Source organism: Scylla paramamosain, chromosome 39 (genome assembly GCF_035594125.1).
Source record: "Scylla paramamosain isolate STU-SP2022 chromosome 39, ASM3559412v1, whole genome shotgun sequence".
Taxonomy (NCBI): Eukaryota; Metazoa; Arthropoda; class Malacostraca; order Decapoda; family Portunidae; genus Scylla; species Scylla paramamosain.
In genome coordinates, this window is record NC_087189.1 from 7,852,501 (window position 1) to 7,869,679 (window position 17,179).

The following is a 17,179-nucleotide window of genomic DNA, read 5'->3' on the forward strand; positions in this document are numbered from 1 at the left end:
AAAGCAAAAAATCGACTGAGTGATGGCTCGCATCTCAAATTTCTTGTAAGTAGGGACGCTTGTAAGTTGAGGTTCCACTGTATATATGTACATTGGAACCTTGGTTCTTGAACTTAATTCGTTCCTGAATGTTGTTCGAAATCTGAAATGTTCAAAACCTGAAACAATTTTCCCCGTAGGAATCAATGTAAAATGGATTAATCTGTTCCCAGACACCAGTCTAGACTGCCCTAGTGGTTTATGACATGCTCCCTCAGCCAAGATGGCTTCTTCACATCTCCAGCTCATAGATTATTTACCCAGAAAGGATGTATTGAATGAACTTAGTGACACAAAACTCGTCAGAAGATACTGTTTAGACTGACCTAGTGAGGGAAGCCTTACAGAGGGACACAGAGAGGAGCAACCCACTTATTATCAAAATGAAGGTGACAACAACACAGACATCTTGCTATTGGGAAAAACTACTGGAAAATGCAGTTGTGCCGTAGTGATGGCATTAGGGGTCATCGAGAGCACCACAGGTAGCTTAGAATTACTCCTGAGTGCCAAAAATTGTTTGTTTACTTAGAGGCTTTTCAACAGGATCACATTAACCTTATTTCAAAGATTGAATTACTGTCTTATATTCTGTCTCTCCTCCAAATATATAAAAAAACAAAATAGATATTTATAGAAACTATGAAGCGGTAATAATTGGCAGCTTTTGCTGTGTCTTTTGATATTTGAAATCAAGTAACTTTGTTCTAGAACTGAATTATGGTACCACAACTGAAGCAATAATGAGCTCAAAATTTTGTTCGAAAATCAATTTGTTCAAAAGGGAGGGGTTTGGTAAATGGGGTTCCAATATATTATATATTATATATAATATATATATATATATATATATATATATATATATATATATATATATATATATATATATATATATATATATATATATATATTATATAATATAGTATATATTATATATATATATATATATATATATATATATATATATATATATATATATATATATATATATATATATATATATATATATATATATATATATATATATATATATATATATATATATATATATATATATATATATATATATATATATATATATATATATATATATATATATATAATGTGTGTGTGTATATATATATATATATATATATATATATATATATATATATATATATATATATATATATATATATATATATATATATATATATATATATATATATATATATTACACACACACACACACACACACACACACACACACACACACACAGATGCAGCATAAGTGGTGAATAATTCCTGTTGCTAACAGTAGTAAGTTCTTACGTGCATGAAGAATGCAGGAATGAATAAATAAAGTAGGAGCTTCAATTTTCTATTGCCATGTTTCTTTTAATTGCTTTTTATGAGAGAGTGGGAATGTGGTAGCAGGATTCCTTCTATTTATTATTTGCTCTTGTCTTGATTATCCCTATTTGAAGGGGATCTCAGCTTGGTATACTAATCCCTATTTGAAGGGGATCTCAGCTTGGTATACAAATTAAAAGATATGTTGTAATTTATCTTTTAAAGTCTGGTAAGGTGTTTGTACCTTGTAGTAGTGTGAAGAAAGGGTTTGATTTGGCCCTGACATGTCTGGATGGTGGTGGGTGTTGGTGGAAGGCCAGCATGGTGTTTGGTGTCATCCTGGACTTCATGACAAGTTGATTTATTATTATGCAAGTGTATTTATTGTAATAAAATTTATACCTATATAACTCATTAAAGGAAATGGTCTCATTTTCAGTCAGGAAAAGTTCTTAGTATGGAGTAACAGGGTTTGACCAGAGTGGCCACTTTTTAACATGCTTACTTAAGATGTGTTGTATCTTTGAACACATGGTGTTCTTTAAAGAGAGAGAGTTTATCATTGAGAGCAGTGTTGATAAGCTTTTAATTATTGGTCTTGAGCATTACTGTTGATTCTTGAACATAGTTAATATGCTGTCTGAGTGAACAAGAACACCGCAGTTTGGTAATATTTCCTTATGTCTCTCCTGCATCAGTCTTGTTAGACTGCAGTTGCTCACACATCATAACACTACTGCTCTAGAGGAAAATTTTATCTCAAGTAAGAAATTAACATATTAGAAAACTGATATTTAAGCAGTATGTCTTTTGTTATTTCAAATATTATTGTGGTCACAGATCCATGAGATTGCATTATTGTGCCCTGGCAACCTATCCATCAGTACTGTGTGTGAAACCGTGCATGTGTCCTGATTTAAGAATATCTATCACTATTAATAATTTATGTACAGGCAGCATTTATTATTCTATAAATTGAATCTCGGAATTTATTTTATTAGCAGTACTTACCATTGCTGCTTTCATATGTTCCTGATAAGCATTCCTTAATTGTAGCACATGTATGAATGGTATTGGACACACTGTTGACAGGTAAGTTGCCAGAGTATGATAATGCGATCTTCATTCCCATTCTTCAGTCTCAGTGACTGCGACTAGTAATCTCCTTGAATTCTTGTGCCTCTTTCTATTATGAATGTGTAATTTCTATTATCTGAGCACATGTAAATGAATTTTAGGTGTTTGCGTAAGACATTGTCTTAAATTTTTCAAATGAATTTGTTGGACAATACCTTCTCTCTTGAACTAATTCTTATGTCTCTCACTCCTTGGTAGGTGGTGTGTGGCAATTTTCTTTTCTCTGTGCTCCAGAAAACCTGTAAACATATTTTGACTCTTTGTTGTTAATTATTGACTGATGATCCATTGAACATGAATGTGTTGACATCATCTGCTAACAGTGACCATTTGTTTCAGACCCAAGATTACTGATGTATCTTCAAGAGATCAAACTGAAGGTGAAGACAGCAAGATGAAATATTAAACCTGCTTTCTCACTGAGCCGAATTAGGAATGGCACGCAGGAAAGCAAAGCATTTTTCTTGACATTGTCCTTCTCATGATGGAAGGACTACACATTCCACATCCAGGAAAGTTTCACAATGTAAATCAAGCCAGTCTAGTGTTTAATCAGCAGCCGTTTGTACATTCTAGCGTGCCTCTGTATGGCAACTACCCTATTCAGAGTGAAGTAGACACAAAGGACATAGTAGAAAAGAGCAATGATGAAAAGCCATACGACTGTGACCGGTGCAGCCGGAGTTTTGCCCAGAAAAGTCACCTCACCAGTCACATGCTATGGCACGACAAGGAGAAAAACTTCGAGTGTCCCACCTGTGGCAAGCGCTTTACTATGGAAAGTCACCTCAATGGCCACCTGCAGGAACACAACAGGGAGAAGCTGTTCAAGTGTGAGCTGTGCGACAAGCGATTTGCTATGGAAAACTACCTGAACAGTCATATGCTGGTACATGTTACTGAGAAGAAGTACGAGTGTAAAGTTTGTGAGAAGAAGTTTTCTATGGAAAATCACCTGAACAGTCATATGCTTGTGCACAATCTGGAGAAGAAATATGAATGTAGTAAGTGTCACAAAAGGTACAGCCAGAAAAGTCACCTGAACAGTCATATGTTAAAGCACAGCACCGACAAGCGGTATGAGTGTACACTATGTGGGAAAAAGTTTAATATGGAGAATCACCTAAACAGTCATATGCTTGTTCATAGTGAAGAAAAAAGGTACGAGTGTATGTTATGTGGCAAGCGCTTTCTTATGGAAAATCACCTTAATAGCCATATGCTAGTTCACAGTGAAGAAAAAAAGTTTGAGTGTTCCTTGTGTGATAAGCGTTTTAACATGGAGAGTCACCTAAACAGTCATATGCTTGTGCACAATAGTGAGAAAAAATTTGAGTGTCTTTTATGTGGCAAACGATTTAGCATGGAGAGCCACCTGAACAGCCACATGCTGGTCCACAATGAACGACGGTTTGAGTGCACACTTTGTGGCAAGAGGTTTTACATGGAGATACACCTCAATGCTCACATGGTAATGCATAATGCCGATAAAAACTTTGGATGTGAGGTGTGTGGAAAATCTTTCCTGTTGGAGGCACATCTTAACAGCCACATGCTAGTACACAGCACAGAGAGGAAGTACCAGTGCATGTTGTGCACTAAGAGTTTCAACATGGAGAGCCACCTTAACAGTCACATGTTGGTGCACAATGAGAAGAAGTTTGAGTGTGTGCTGTGTGGTCGGCGCTTCAACATGATAAGCCACCTCAACAGCCATATGCTGGTGCACAGTGAGAAGAAATTTGAATGTGACATCTGTGGCAAACGCTTCAAGCAGAACAGTCACCTCAACAGCCACCGCTTTGTGCATACACAGGAGAAGAACTATGAGTGTGAGATCTGCCGTAAGCGTTTTGCCCAGCAGAGCCACCTGAGCAGTCACCGCTTTGTCCACCTACAAGAGAAACGGTTTGAGTGTGAGGTATGCGGCAAGCGTTTCATGCAGGAGCTCCATCTGAACAGCCACCGCTATATGCATAATGAGGAAGTGAAGCTAGAATGCCAAGAGTGGGGCAAACGTTTCACCCAGAAGAGCCAAGTCAATGGACAGATTATTGTTCATGCTGATGAGAAAAAGTTTGAATGCGAGGACTGTGGGAAGAAGTTTGCTCAGAAGAGTCACCTCAATAGTCACAAGTTTGTGCATAGGGAGCAGAAGCGTTACTCTTGTGATGTGTGTGGCAAGCGCTTCTCACAGGAGAGCTACCTAAGCAGCCACAGGTTTGTGCACAGTGAAGAAAAGAAGTTTGAGTGTGAGGTGTGCAAGAAGCGCTTCACTCATGAGAGTTACCTGAACAGTCACCGCTATGTGCACAGTGATCGAAAAGCCAATGACTTTGTGGAATTTGCAGCCAAGCAATCTCGCATTGCCTCAGACCAGCTCTCCACCTCCTCCTCTTCCACAACCACCACCAACAGTGTCCAAGTCCAGACTGACAAGAAGCCTTTTGAGTATGAGGATAATGGAAAGCTCCTACTGCAGCAGACATACCAGCCACCCTATGCCTACGCCCAGTGGGAACATGTGCGAACTTTGTGGTCATTGTAGCAAGGGTCTGCCGAGAGGGAGCACTCCTGAGGTGTACTTAATGCATTTAACATATGGGCTAATGAGACTAGAATTGATTACCTATTTTTATGGTGTGATGAGGAACTTGAGAGGACTCCCTATTTTTTTATTTTTTATTTATTATTGTTATTTTCTCCCATTGTTTGTGGTACTCTCATGAATATTACTACCATGACTGAATGTCTATGTATCTTGTTAGATTCTCCTGAGATGTTGGCTCCTGAATGGAACACTTGCAGCTTTGTGATAATTTTACAAGAAAATTGCAATTCTGGGATGTGTATATGTACATGAGGGTGCTGTGTGTGTGTGTGTGTGTATGTGTGTGACTTTGTCTGTGTGTTAGGGTACCAGCATCACTCGAAGCCATCCTGGAAGTGTTACTAAGGATGCTTGGCCTCATGGTGATGATGATAATGATGGATGAAGGGTGTGTTGTCTCACAGGATTGGAAGACTGACCAAGACTGAGCAGAGGTTTGTAAAGAAGTGATTTCTGATGGCCCCTCTTGGCCCACCTTGTCTGGCAGCTTGGCCAGAGCTAGGAGTTAACCTGCCTTCAGTAGATTGAGAATGGTTACTGTTCCCCTGCTCTGGTGTTTCCCAAGGTATATCATGCAAAACTACTACCATTTATGATGAGAAAAACAGTTACATGTCTGTGATTCTGTGAACCCCTTTTAATGGTAGGCTGTCTTGTGTGTGTCATCTCAACTATGCTATATCAGAAATGAATGGCCTTTATGTCAAATGAATAATTTTAAAATCTGTATAATTTTTTTCCTAGATACTAACATGTGCAACAGATAAACTTAATGAGTGGTCCTGACATGCAGAGGAGTGAGTAAATGCTGGCTGAAGACTGAATCTAGTTTCAGCTACAAGAAATGAATTGTGACATGCTGAATCCTCCCCCTCGCACCTCTCAGTGTCCCTGGCCATGATACTCAAGAGATGGTATACACCTTATTTTTGCAAGATGAATTAACTTTATAATATTTTAATTGTCAGTAAAACACCCCAAGAGTTGAGGCATCTTGTGCCTTTTACTTTTGTTGCAAGTTCTACTATTGCAAAGTGATATAATGAAAGAATTTGTAAAGTTTGAGTCAGGGTGCCTCTAAATGCTGACATGAAAATAAAATGTGGTTAGCTGTCTAGTTATTTGTTGAGTTTTCAGAAATATGAGTTACTGGGACCACTTGCAGCTCATTCCCTTTAAAATTACATATAATTGTTTTGCAGTCCATGATCACTCATTAGATATATAGTAACTGTTAGGTTTTTGGCATGAAATATGTTGATGCCAGAGGGGAATCATGGTGTCTTCAAAAACATCACAGTTCTCATCCCATGGTAGATCAGAGGCATCATTAGATTTGTAAATCATATTTTTAATGCTTGATTCAGTGAGGTCCATTAGCATATCTCTCCCTGGCTAAGGTTTTAAAGAGATTTTTAGTGGATAATGTTACTTATTTCATTATTATTATTATTATTATTATTATTATTATTATTATTATTATTATTATTATTATTATTTTGTAAATTACTTAAGTGAAAAGGATATAGAGGACTTTTGATATGTTTTTGATAACTATAATGAGCTCATTGATTGAAAGTCTCAGAGACTGAATATGATTTGTAAAGTTGTGTCCCTTGTCAAGGATACTCTTATAACTTTGTAAATGCCATCTACTATGCCTTGAAAATAACATAGCATCAAACGGTTTGCAATAAGACCATAACAGAGAACCACATGTTTTCTTGCAGGTGTAATCTCTTGGAAATCTGGACCAGGGATAGTACTGCCTTGTGCTTTCACTTATTATGGCATTGCTTAAGGAAGATTTCAGTTGAATTAAGGAAGTTTTCATAAGCATCTTTGATTAATTCATTTTAAATTATAGATGTTTTATGGAAACTTGATCATTATGACCTGAAATTGATATTCAGTTTTAACTTGCCTTATTTCAGTTTTGTATATTGTTGGAAAATTATAGGATGTGGAAACTTGCACTGGCAGAGCTTGATAATTAGTTATATTCAGTGGAATTGAAGTTTCTCAAACTTGTTATGTAGAGGGATGGACTTCTAAAAAAAGTGGGATATAATGGAAGGTTTGTTAAGCCATTCAGCATCCTACTCCTCCCTGGCTTGCTGTGAGGATGAGGCTTCAGTGTGTCCACAGGTTCCTCACTGGGCACTTTCCTTGTTATAGAGGAGAGTGGGGAAGCATAGGTTAGATGGAGGCAGGTTTTTCAGGAACTTCTTCCATCCCCTTCTCCCCCAATGAGTCCCACTGTCACATGAGACCCATCAGGTCTTGGGGCACTGGGATTAATCCTAATATTATAAACAAGTACTTCTAAGATATTATGCACTTAAGGTTTTTAGCTCCAGTCTAAGCTAATTCCTTAATCTATGTAGTTTTCACCTTTAAGGATTTTCTGTAATCAAGTAATTGAGTAGGATATTTATGCATATTACAAGTAAGAACATTGCCAAGGTTCCAACAGGTTGTGTAAGAACTCACTTCTGGAAGGCTCCTTTGTTTTTCTTGGTGGTCTCCACTCCAGGTAGTGTGCCTCAAAATTTGTTATCTCAGAGTGCATCTAAATCCAGTGTTGTGGATGCATCTCAGGGATAAATTTTTCTGATTTGTGTATTGTAATGCACAGAGGCTGGTGAAAGTGAATAACAAAATAAGAGCCTTCCAGTAATGCCCTAGTAAATTCTTCATGTGTGAGGGATGAACTGGTTCTCTGCCCTCCTGTGTGTTTCTGGCATAAGGACCATCAATCTGTTTGGACCTTGAATGGACAACATTTATTATCTTAGTAGTATTTACTTAATGTGTGGCAGTAAGGGTGTAGTGGTATGCTGGACTGATAGTGGTAGTGTACATGCAGGTGTGTACTAGGCACATTGAACCAGTACTTTTGGGGTTTGGATAAATAGCAACTTTTATTATAAGTGTTGATGCATTATCTGTGACACAACAATGATCAACAGTAGGTGTACTAGATGTAATCAAAGGAAAAAAAGTTCCTTTCTATCAACGTACTTAATTATGGGTTAAGGTCTGTTATTTTGTCCTGAGACTTGTGCTAAACCTGCTGAGTCAGGGTGAGAGGCCATCTGGGTCCTATGTGTCCCTGATGGTCTGGTTGCACTGCCTCAGCTAATTATTGGGAGGATGTCCCTTCTCCATCACATTCTTTTGAACATGGTATAACTTTTTCATCAAACCTCAGTTTGAGAATTAGTGCCAAGCAGATAACATCACTTGGAGGAGCAAGATACTCTTGAAGTAGTTTTCCTGCTGGGAGGGAAAGATTAAAGAAATTTGTGAAGAATGTTGTGGAAGAGGAATTTCCTTTTTAAAGCAAAATGACTGATTTTTCTGTAATTTTTAGTGTCAATTGCAAATACTCTATGTTAAGATAAGGAAATATCCTTTAAACACAAACAAAAGAGTATTCTCAATCTTGAGTCAAAATTATGATTACTGAGTCAGACCCTCAGCAGTGCAGGGGCCTTATAACTCCTGTATACATTTTTCTTTTTGTTTAATAAAATTTTTATATTATTTAAAGATATTTTAGAGTTTTTGTACCAAACCCACCATAGGGAAATTATTGAAAGGATTACAGGGAAGGAACAAACTTGTGAACATTTGAAGAGAATAGTGTGTTTTGGTTATATACAATGAAGAGGGAGGGGGGGAACTTTCTCATGTGATGCATTGCAATGCAAGAAAAGTTTTTAGTGATGTATGAGAAAAAACAGCAGTGCCTAGCTTTATCATCACTGAATACTTATTGTAACAAAATATTCATCACATACATGGTACCAGTTGTGAAGTTTGAAGCAGTATCTTGAGTGAAAGCTTTATTCATTTCCATTTAATTTTTTATATATGGTCAACATTTGTTGGGTTAGAATGATCTGAAAGCTCAGGGTATCTTGAAAAGATTCTTGGATATATGTGTGCCTATTTGCTTTGCAGTGTGTGTGTGTGTGTGTGTGTGTGTGTGTGTGTGTGCATCTGTGTGTGTTTGTGTGATGATGCAGTCAGTAATCCATAAGTTTTGAGACGAATGGATGAATATAACAACTGAACCTCATTTATGATTCCTATATATTTTTATAGTTAATTTACATGCAATTGTATAAAGGCAATCTTAATAAACACCCGTACAACATATGCAGATTACAAAACTTTGGTGAAAAATACCTAGTTGTGTTTGGATATTTATTTAATTTTCTTAAAACCTTTATATGCTAGAGATCATTATCATGATACTGATATGTGAAGTGTCTTTAAAGGGCTATTGAAGGTGTTTGTGACTGAGGAACTCAGTAAGAGCCTACCATAAAGTTAATTGTGTAAGGATGTTGATGTGCAGCATTTTATCCCGTTATGTTAATGTATGTTTCAGGTCTTGCAGAAATGCATACAATCTTAACAACATTTTGTGTAGGAAGTATGTTGCTTATTATTTTTTGTTGGTGATTTTATATATATATATATATATATATATATATATATATATATATATATATATATATATATATATATATATATATATATATATATATTAAGAAAATAGAAGCTTGACTTGGAGATTCTGAGCTGTAATTGTCCAGCATCATGTCTTGCACCTGTTTATTATTGCACTTGTCCTCATTTTATAGTGCATAATTCTCTTGCTGTCATTTGCATTTACTCATTTCTAAGATATTTTGTAATTGAACCAGTGATTTTATTTTGGAATGTTTGTCACAGACCTGTAAAATAAAAAAATAAAAACATGTAAAAAGAGGATGCACAAGGGAATTAAGAGAACTATAAAGATCATAAACCACATGTATGTACAGTGTTTCGATCCATCATGTCTGTGTTTTTCCTGCAAATTAAGACTTCTCCAGTGTTTTTCCCCAGGAACTTGCCACCAGCATAGAATGAGGTGCATTTCTGGGAGATGTGTGTTGGGCCGTAGATTGTGTGGAAAGGGCACAGTGTGTGCAATGTAAAACAGAACGCACTGTATTAGGTGTAAGTTTCAGCCACTTGCCCTGTGTTGAGTAAGACTGGCTCTAACACAAGTCATCTGTTTCAGGCACACGGTCAACGCCCATCCTTCTTGAGATGAAGACAAAGAATTATACATCTTCCATGACAACAAGACAAGCGATCACCATATGATCACATGAAGCTCTTGTTGTCGGGTTTGCCTCTACAGTTTTCTCAATGCCATAAGTTTTGTGCCTCACTATGGAAGGGTTGCATGTTCCCTACCCTGGAAAATATCACAAAGTAAGTCAAACTGCAGCTGTCGGAACTCAGACTATCATCCACCACCCAACTGGTTTTTACCCTAACTACAACATTCAGGATAACTCCATCCCTAATGTAGTGTCTAATCCTCTGCAAAACCCCATTCAGAACCCAACTGCACTATCCATAAAGGAAGCAAACAATCTCCTGGATGCTGACAAACCCTATGAGTGTGAGCGGTGTGGTAAACGATACGCTCAGAAGAGTCATCTTACCAGTCATATCCAGTGGCACAACAAAGAAAAGAACTATGAGTGCAAAATATGTGACAAGCGTTTTTCTATGGAGAGCCACCTTAATGGCCACATGCTTGAGCACAGCCGTGAAAAGAAGTATGAATGTGAAATATGTGGTAAGCGATTTACTATGGAGAACTATTTGACAAGTCATATGCACGCCCACATCACAGAGAAGAAGTACGAGTGTGAGATTTGCGATAAACGTTTTGCAATGCAGAATCACTTGAACAGTCACATGCTAGTGCATTGTATGGACCGCAAGTACGAGTGTGAAATTTGCCGGAAGAGATACACCCAACGTAGTCACCTAAATTCTCACATGTTAAAGCACAGCAAGGAAAAAAACCACGAGTGTCTTCTTTGTGGCAAGCGATACAACATGGAGAGTCACCTTAAGAGCCACATGCTTGTTCACAATGACCAGGACAAGAAGTTTGAGTGTATGGTATGTGGTAAGAGGTTTCACATGGAGGTGCAGCTCACCAGTCACATGGTAACACACAATGAAGATCGCAAATTTGAGTGTCCTCAGTGTGACAAACGTTTCACTCTTGAACTGCACCTCAATTCTCATATGATGGTGCATAATACCGAGAAGAAATTTGAATGTCTGCTTTGCCACAAACGCTTCACCATGGAGAGCCACTTGGTGAGTCACATGTTGGTGCACAATGAGAAACGTTTTGAATGTGAGATTTGTGGCAAGCGGTTCAATATGGAGAGCCACTTGAACAGCCACATCTTGGTGCACACTGTGGAGAAGAATTTTGAGTGTGAGATTTGCAATAAGCGTTTTGCCATGGAGAACCACCTCACCAGCCACATGTTGGTGCACAGTGAGGACAAGAAGTATGAGTGTCATGTGTGTCAGAAGCGCTTCAACATGGAGTGGCACCTCACCAGCCACATGTTGGTTCACAATGAGGACCGTAAGTATGAATGTGAGCTGTGTGGCAAACGCTTCACTATGGAGAGTCACCTTAACTCTCACATGTTGGTGCACAATGAGAAGAAGTATGAGTGCCCTCTGTGTACCAAGCGCTTCAATATGGAGAGTCACCTGAGGAGCCACATGTTGGTACACAATGAGAAGAAGTTTGCATGTATGTTATGCTCTAAGCGTTTCCTCATGGAGGCCCATCTTAATGCACACATGCTGGTGCACAGTGAGGATAAGAACTTTGAATGCAATGTATGTGGCAAACGCTTTAACATGGAGTGCCATCTCAACAGCCACATGCTGGTCCACAATACTGACAAGAATTTTGAATGCCAAATATGCAACAAGCGCTTTAATATGGAGAGCCACCTTAATTCCCACATGCTAGTACACAATGAGAAGAAGTTTGAGTGTCCCCTGTGTAGTAAAAGATTCAACATGGAAAGTCACCTCAACAGTCACATGCTCGTGCATAGTGACAAGAACTTTGAGTGTGATGTGTGTGGGAAACGGTTCAGCCAGAGCAGCCACCTCAACAGTCATCGGTTTGTCCACAGCCAGGAGAAAAAATATGAATGCCAGGTGTGCCGGAAGCGGTTTCACCAGGAAAGCCACCTGACCAGCCACATGTTTGTCCACTCAGAGGATAAGGCATTTGAGTGTGAGGAGTGTGGAAAGCGGTTTGGGCAGGAGATTCACTTGAACAGCCACCGGTTCACTCACAGTGGGAAGAAGACAGAGTATCAGCAGATCATGACTAATTATGTCAATAACCACAAGTACATGAGTGATGAAGACAAGCAGCACCAGTGCAATGTTTGTGGCAAGCGGTTCATTCATGAGAACCACCTCAACATTCATAAATTTGTTCACAAGGAGGAAAAGAAGTATGCCTGTGACATCTGTGGCAAGCGCTTCTCCCATGAAGCATACCTGAGCAGCCACCGCTATGTCCACAATGAGAAACGCTTTGAGTGTAATCAGTGTGGAAAACGTTTTTCCCATGAGAGCTACTTGAACAGCCACAGCTTTGTGCACAATGAACGGAGAGAAGTTAACTTCCAAAAACCACAGATACCAGTGGTTCAGAAGGAACAGAATACTCACGTCCAAGTGCAGCAACAAGAAAAGAAGCCCTTTGAATGTGATGAAAATGGGAAGATGTTAATCCAGCAGACATATCAGCCTCCTTATGCCTATGCCCAGTGGGAACATGTGCGAACGTTGTGGTCATTGTAAGTAATGGTTCAGCAGAAGGAACAAGTGGAGCAAGGTCCCAAGGACTGGCATCTTCAGTGGGTTTTTTTTTTCTTGCCCTCATTTTGTTCCCTCTTTTTGTTGCCCTTGACCAGAATCCCTCTTACATGACAATGGAAAAAATGTGGAAACTGGATTCCACAACTGTGCTCCTTATTGAAAGGGTTACCTCTTTAGGGTGAAAGATGTCTTAGATTGAAACTTAAGTAAGTTCATGGAAAAAAAAAAAAATAGATAAAACCACAGTAACTACTTTCTTGGCTATTCAAGTGGAGTGTGATATACATTAGAAAACTTCATTTGTCTGACCCTCTGGACCAAACACTCAAAAGTGTTATTATAATGCTAAAGATAACTTTGGTGAACTGTGTGTAAGTGTTAACCAAAAAAACAAGTGAATGATGACAATATGGATTGGATTTTTTGATATAAGTGAAGTGAAACCCATAAGACTAAAATAAAGTGAGGGAAACAAAACAGTGCACATTACTGTGTGAAGGATGTGATTATGTAATGCAGTGGAATGTAACTAAAAATATGCCTCTGAAAAGTTGTGGAAGATAAGCAAATAAGGAAAAAACAACTCAAGAATTAAAGGGGCAGAGTAAATTGTGACATGCAAAAGATTTTAGTGTACAATACATAACAATTATAGTGACTGGATGTAGTGTGTGTAGTGGTCATGTCTGATTGGGGGAAGGGAGGGGGAAGGGGAATAGGGGCAGAGATTGGGGTGTCATGGGTATGATATATCATGGTAGATACTGTGCTGTTATCCCTCACAGCTTTGGACCAGTTGTGCTTCACAGCATTTCGTAATAATTTTGTGTTTAATAAGGATACACTTGATTCCAATTGCCTTCTAGAGCCCTGAATTACCTTCATTGTATACAATTGTTGGCTTCAATATTGACAAGTAAGACAGTAAACAGTTTATTTATGCATTTCATTAATGTTACTTGATGGATGCAACAAAAGTACTTCTTGCATTTGTTATTGATGACAATGCTGCAGAATTAGAGCAAAAGGTGCTTGTTAATCTAAAACAATTAAGTGTATATGCTTTAACTCCTGATTGATTGCTGGGGAAAAAAAGTCTTATGGTCTGATATAGAAGTTTTCAATTTGTGGGCAACCATAGAACTGCTTTGCTTTGAGTGTAAGGACATAGCATAGTTGATGTATCATAACCCAGGGTTGAAAGAGAAAAGTATCAAGTATTCTATTCTTGCTGCAAACCCATAATTAATTGTTTGTGAAATTACATATTTAAAAAGTATAGTTTGAAAAAATGCTACAGTAAACATGGACATAGGAAGTTCTCTTGAAATGGAGATTACTTTTTTCTATTTTAATTGTATTCTTTATACATATATATAGATTATGTTAAATTTTATACATATATTTTCATTTATATATTGTTGAATTTTATCTTACGACTATGGCTATAGTAAATTTGATATGATTTTGTTTTAAGCTAAGCATCTTAAGTAAACATAATTTTCCCTCTCCACACACACACACACACACACACACACACACACACACACACACACACACACACACACACACACACACACACACACACACACAAAAAAAAAAAAAAAAAAAAAAAAAAACATAATTTAATAACTTCAATGCTATATCTTGTGTACCTGAATGACTTGGGGGAGGGATTAAGGGAAGTACAGTTAATAAGCATCTTACAATGGATTTAAATCACTAATCTAATATATATGTGGATTAGCTCTCTTTATACAAGCTATGAATAAGAATCTTGAAGCCTTTATCTGCCATCTTAAAGATCTTTCTCACAGATATTTCCACAAGAATTGGCATCATCACTCTCTGAGACCCAGTGGGATGTAATGAAACACTTCTGTATGAATTTATAGATGTTTTTGATACCTCAAGAATCAATTGTTTTTGCATGTTGAAAAAAATGTTAATTACTTTCAAGTGTCACACAAAACATTATTGTGTTATTTGCACAGCTGTATATAACTGCGGTTATTTGACTAGCATGCTCCAGATGTCATAATTATATGTGCTCTACTTTAAAGAATTTGATTGATTGAGAGGAAAGAGAGAAACAAAGGTAAATAATGTCATATTACAGCATTTCTTGTAGTTATCCTTTAAACTGATAGTTCTGTTGTTGTTGTTGTTGTTGTTGTTGTTATTATTATTATTATTATTATTATTATTATTATTATTATTATTATTATTATTATTATTATTATTATCTATCATCATAATCATCATATTCATCATCACACTGCAGTCATCACAAAAATACATGCCTCAGAAATGTGATGCTCCTATTCCTTGAAATCTTTTAAAACTTGTTGCAGCCAAACACAACACAAGCTATCATTATAAAAAATGTTGAGACAGTCTCTCAAAGGTTGACACTTACTGCTTCAGTTGAGTTTATCTCAACTACATTTCTCTTAACCTATACAGTGTCAAATGCAGAGCTCAGATGCTTGTTGGTGTTGGTTCAATTTCTTGTTTTTTTGTTTAATTTTTCTTTAAAGATAACAGATTAAGGTAGAACTCTATGATTCTTTGTTATCAAAATCAGGCTCATAATGCTTATCTATTACATTGTCATCACTTTTCTCTGGCAGATCACTATCATTGATTGTAAAGTGCCATATACAGTTAGTCAACTCTTTAATCTCCTTTTGTGTTGGTTTCCTTCTGCAGCACACCGTGATGCTCTTAGCAGGTGATCAGGGTGTTCTATTTAGTACATACACCTAGGGTAACCATCACTGAATTGACTGGATAAACTAAATCTTGTATGTTCATCTCTTGTCATTCCAGATAAGACTTAAGTTTTCATGTATATTATGAAAATACATGGGCTTTACTCTATCATAATGAATGAATACTGTATATTATCTTACTGGATTCATCATTAATGGCCTATACCTAAAAAAAATAGCTGGGGAGAAATACTGCTAAAATTTGACATAATAGGACTGTCAAAGCTTCACCCAAAGCACAAAAACTGTGTTGTCAGCACTTCCAGAAGGACTCATTAGTGTTGCAAGGTTACAAAATTGTGTGTGTGGGGTGGTTCTTAATCAACCTATTGTAGCAAAAAATATGTGGTTTACATTGGGCCATTTAACTCATTACAAACTATTTAATGGGGCTCTTAACAGGTCCTAAGCACTGCATACCATTTTCTGTCATGATGTGTAGAAACCACTCAGCTCACCAGAGACAAATATGAGGGAGTGTTTGTTTTAGTTACTATCATGGCACTAAATTAACACTGTTGATGTTCAAGCAAGTAACTAGTTGGAGTGATAAATTAATGCAATTGACACAGTAGGGAGTAATGATAACTTAGGTGGCATTTGGGTGCAGAAATAAGTTGATAAGATTTAAAAGGAAAGGGCATCACATTTCACAGGTATTTTCTGTTCAATAGGTTGCAGTGTCATTAGAATGCTAATAAGACAGAACTTCTTAGTTTAACAGATAACTACAAGAAATGCTATGTTTTTTTTTTTTTTTTTTTCTCTGCAATGCAGTCAAATAATTCTCCAGATGAGAGTGCGAATTATATATAGAGCATGTTAGCCAAATAATGTAGTGTGTGTGTGTGTGTGTGTGTGTGTGTGTGTGTGTGTGTGTGTAATATATATATATATATATATATATATATATATATATATATATATATATATATATATATATATATATATATATATATATATATATATCTTTTAAATCAGAAGAGCAACCTTAGCAAAGTTATGTTTTTGATTATTTTTTATATTATTTTAATCAGTTCTTTTCCTGCAAGTGTTATTGCTTCAAGGAGCTGTCCAAAAGTGGAATGTGCGACATTTTGATTTATCTCTAAGGTCATCTTCAGGCGAACTGTGTTGTGGCTCTGTGTGGCTTATATGGGATGTAGGTGGCACTGGGCACATTAGGCTTATTTAGTGTGCTTTCTTATTGGTTGTTGAGGCACACTGGCAGTCCTTGTTGATCTCTTGAATGTAGGGAGCACTTGAAGGTCTCTGGTTTGGCAATTCATTATCAAGACAGCTAACATGCCACCTCGAAAGTGGAGCCATGCATGACCACTACAATGAGCATCACAACATCGCTCCCACCCAACAAGATCTTGTGAAAGGCAGGATTGTGCTCAACAAGGAAAGCGAGGGATACAGACTGACACTATTAGAAGCAATACGAGTATACATAGCAGAAAACAAACCAACCATGAATTGCCTTTCATAGACCTTCAAGTGCTCCATATATATATATATATATATATATATATATATATATATA

General features: G+C 37.1%; 1 protein-coding gene across 6 annotated transcripts in view; it reads left to right on the plus strand.

Annotated features, from left to right (window-relative positions):
- The window catches only part of LOC135092151 (zinc finger protein 493-like), a 36,126-nt gene extending 21,704 nt beyond the window's left edge, over positions 1-14,422 (plus strand). For 3 of the 6 annotated variants that reach the window (XM_063990410.1, XM_063990411.1, XM_063990409.1), the window contains one exon: positions 10,203-14,422. In XM_063990410.1, coding sequence (XP_063846480.1) covers positions 10,358-12,838 — 2,481 coding nt within the window. In that variant the 5' untranslated portion in view covers positions 10,203-10,357 and the 3' untranslated portion in view covers positions 12,839-14,422. Of the gene's footprint in view, positions 1-2,847; positions 8,679-10,202 lie in introns of those variants that run through there. The other 3 variants (XM_063990413.1, XM_063990412.1, XM_063990415.1) reach the window with 1 other exon arrangement.
- The last annotated feature ends 2,757 nt before the right edge of the window (positions 14,423-17,179 follow it).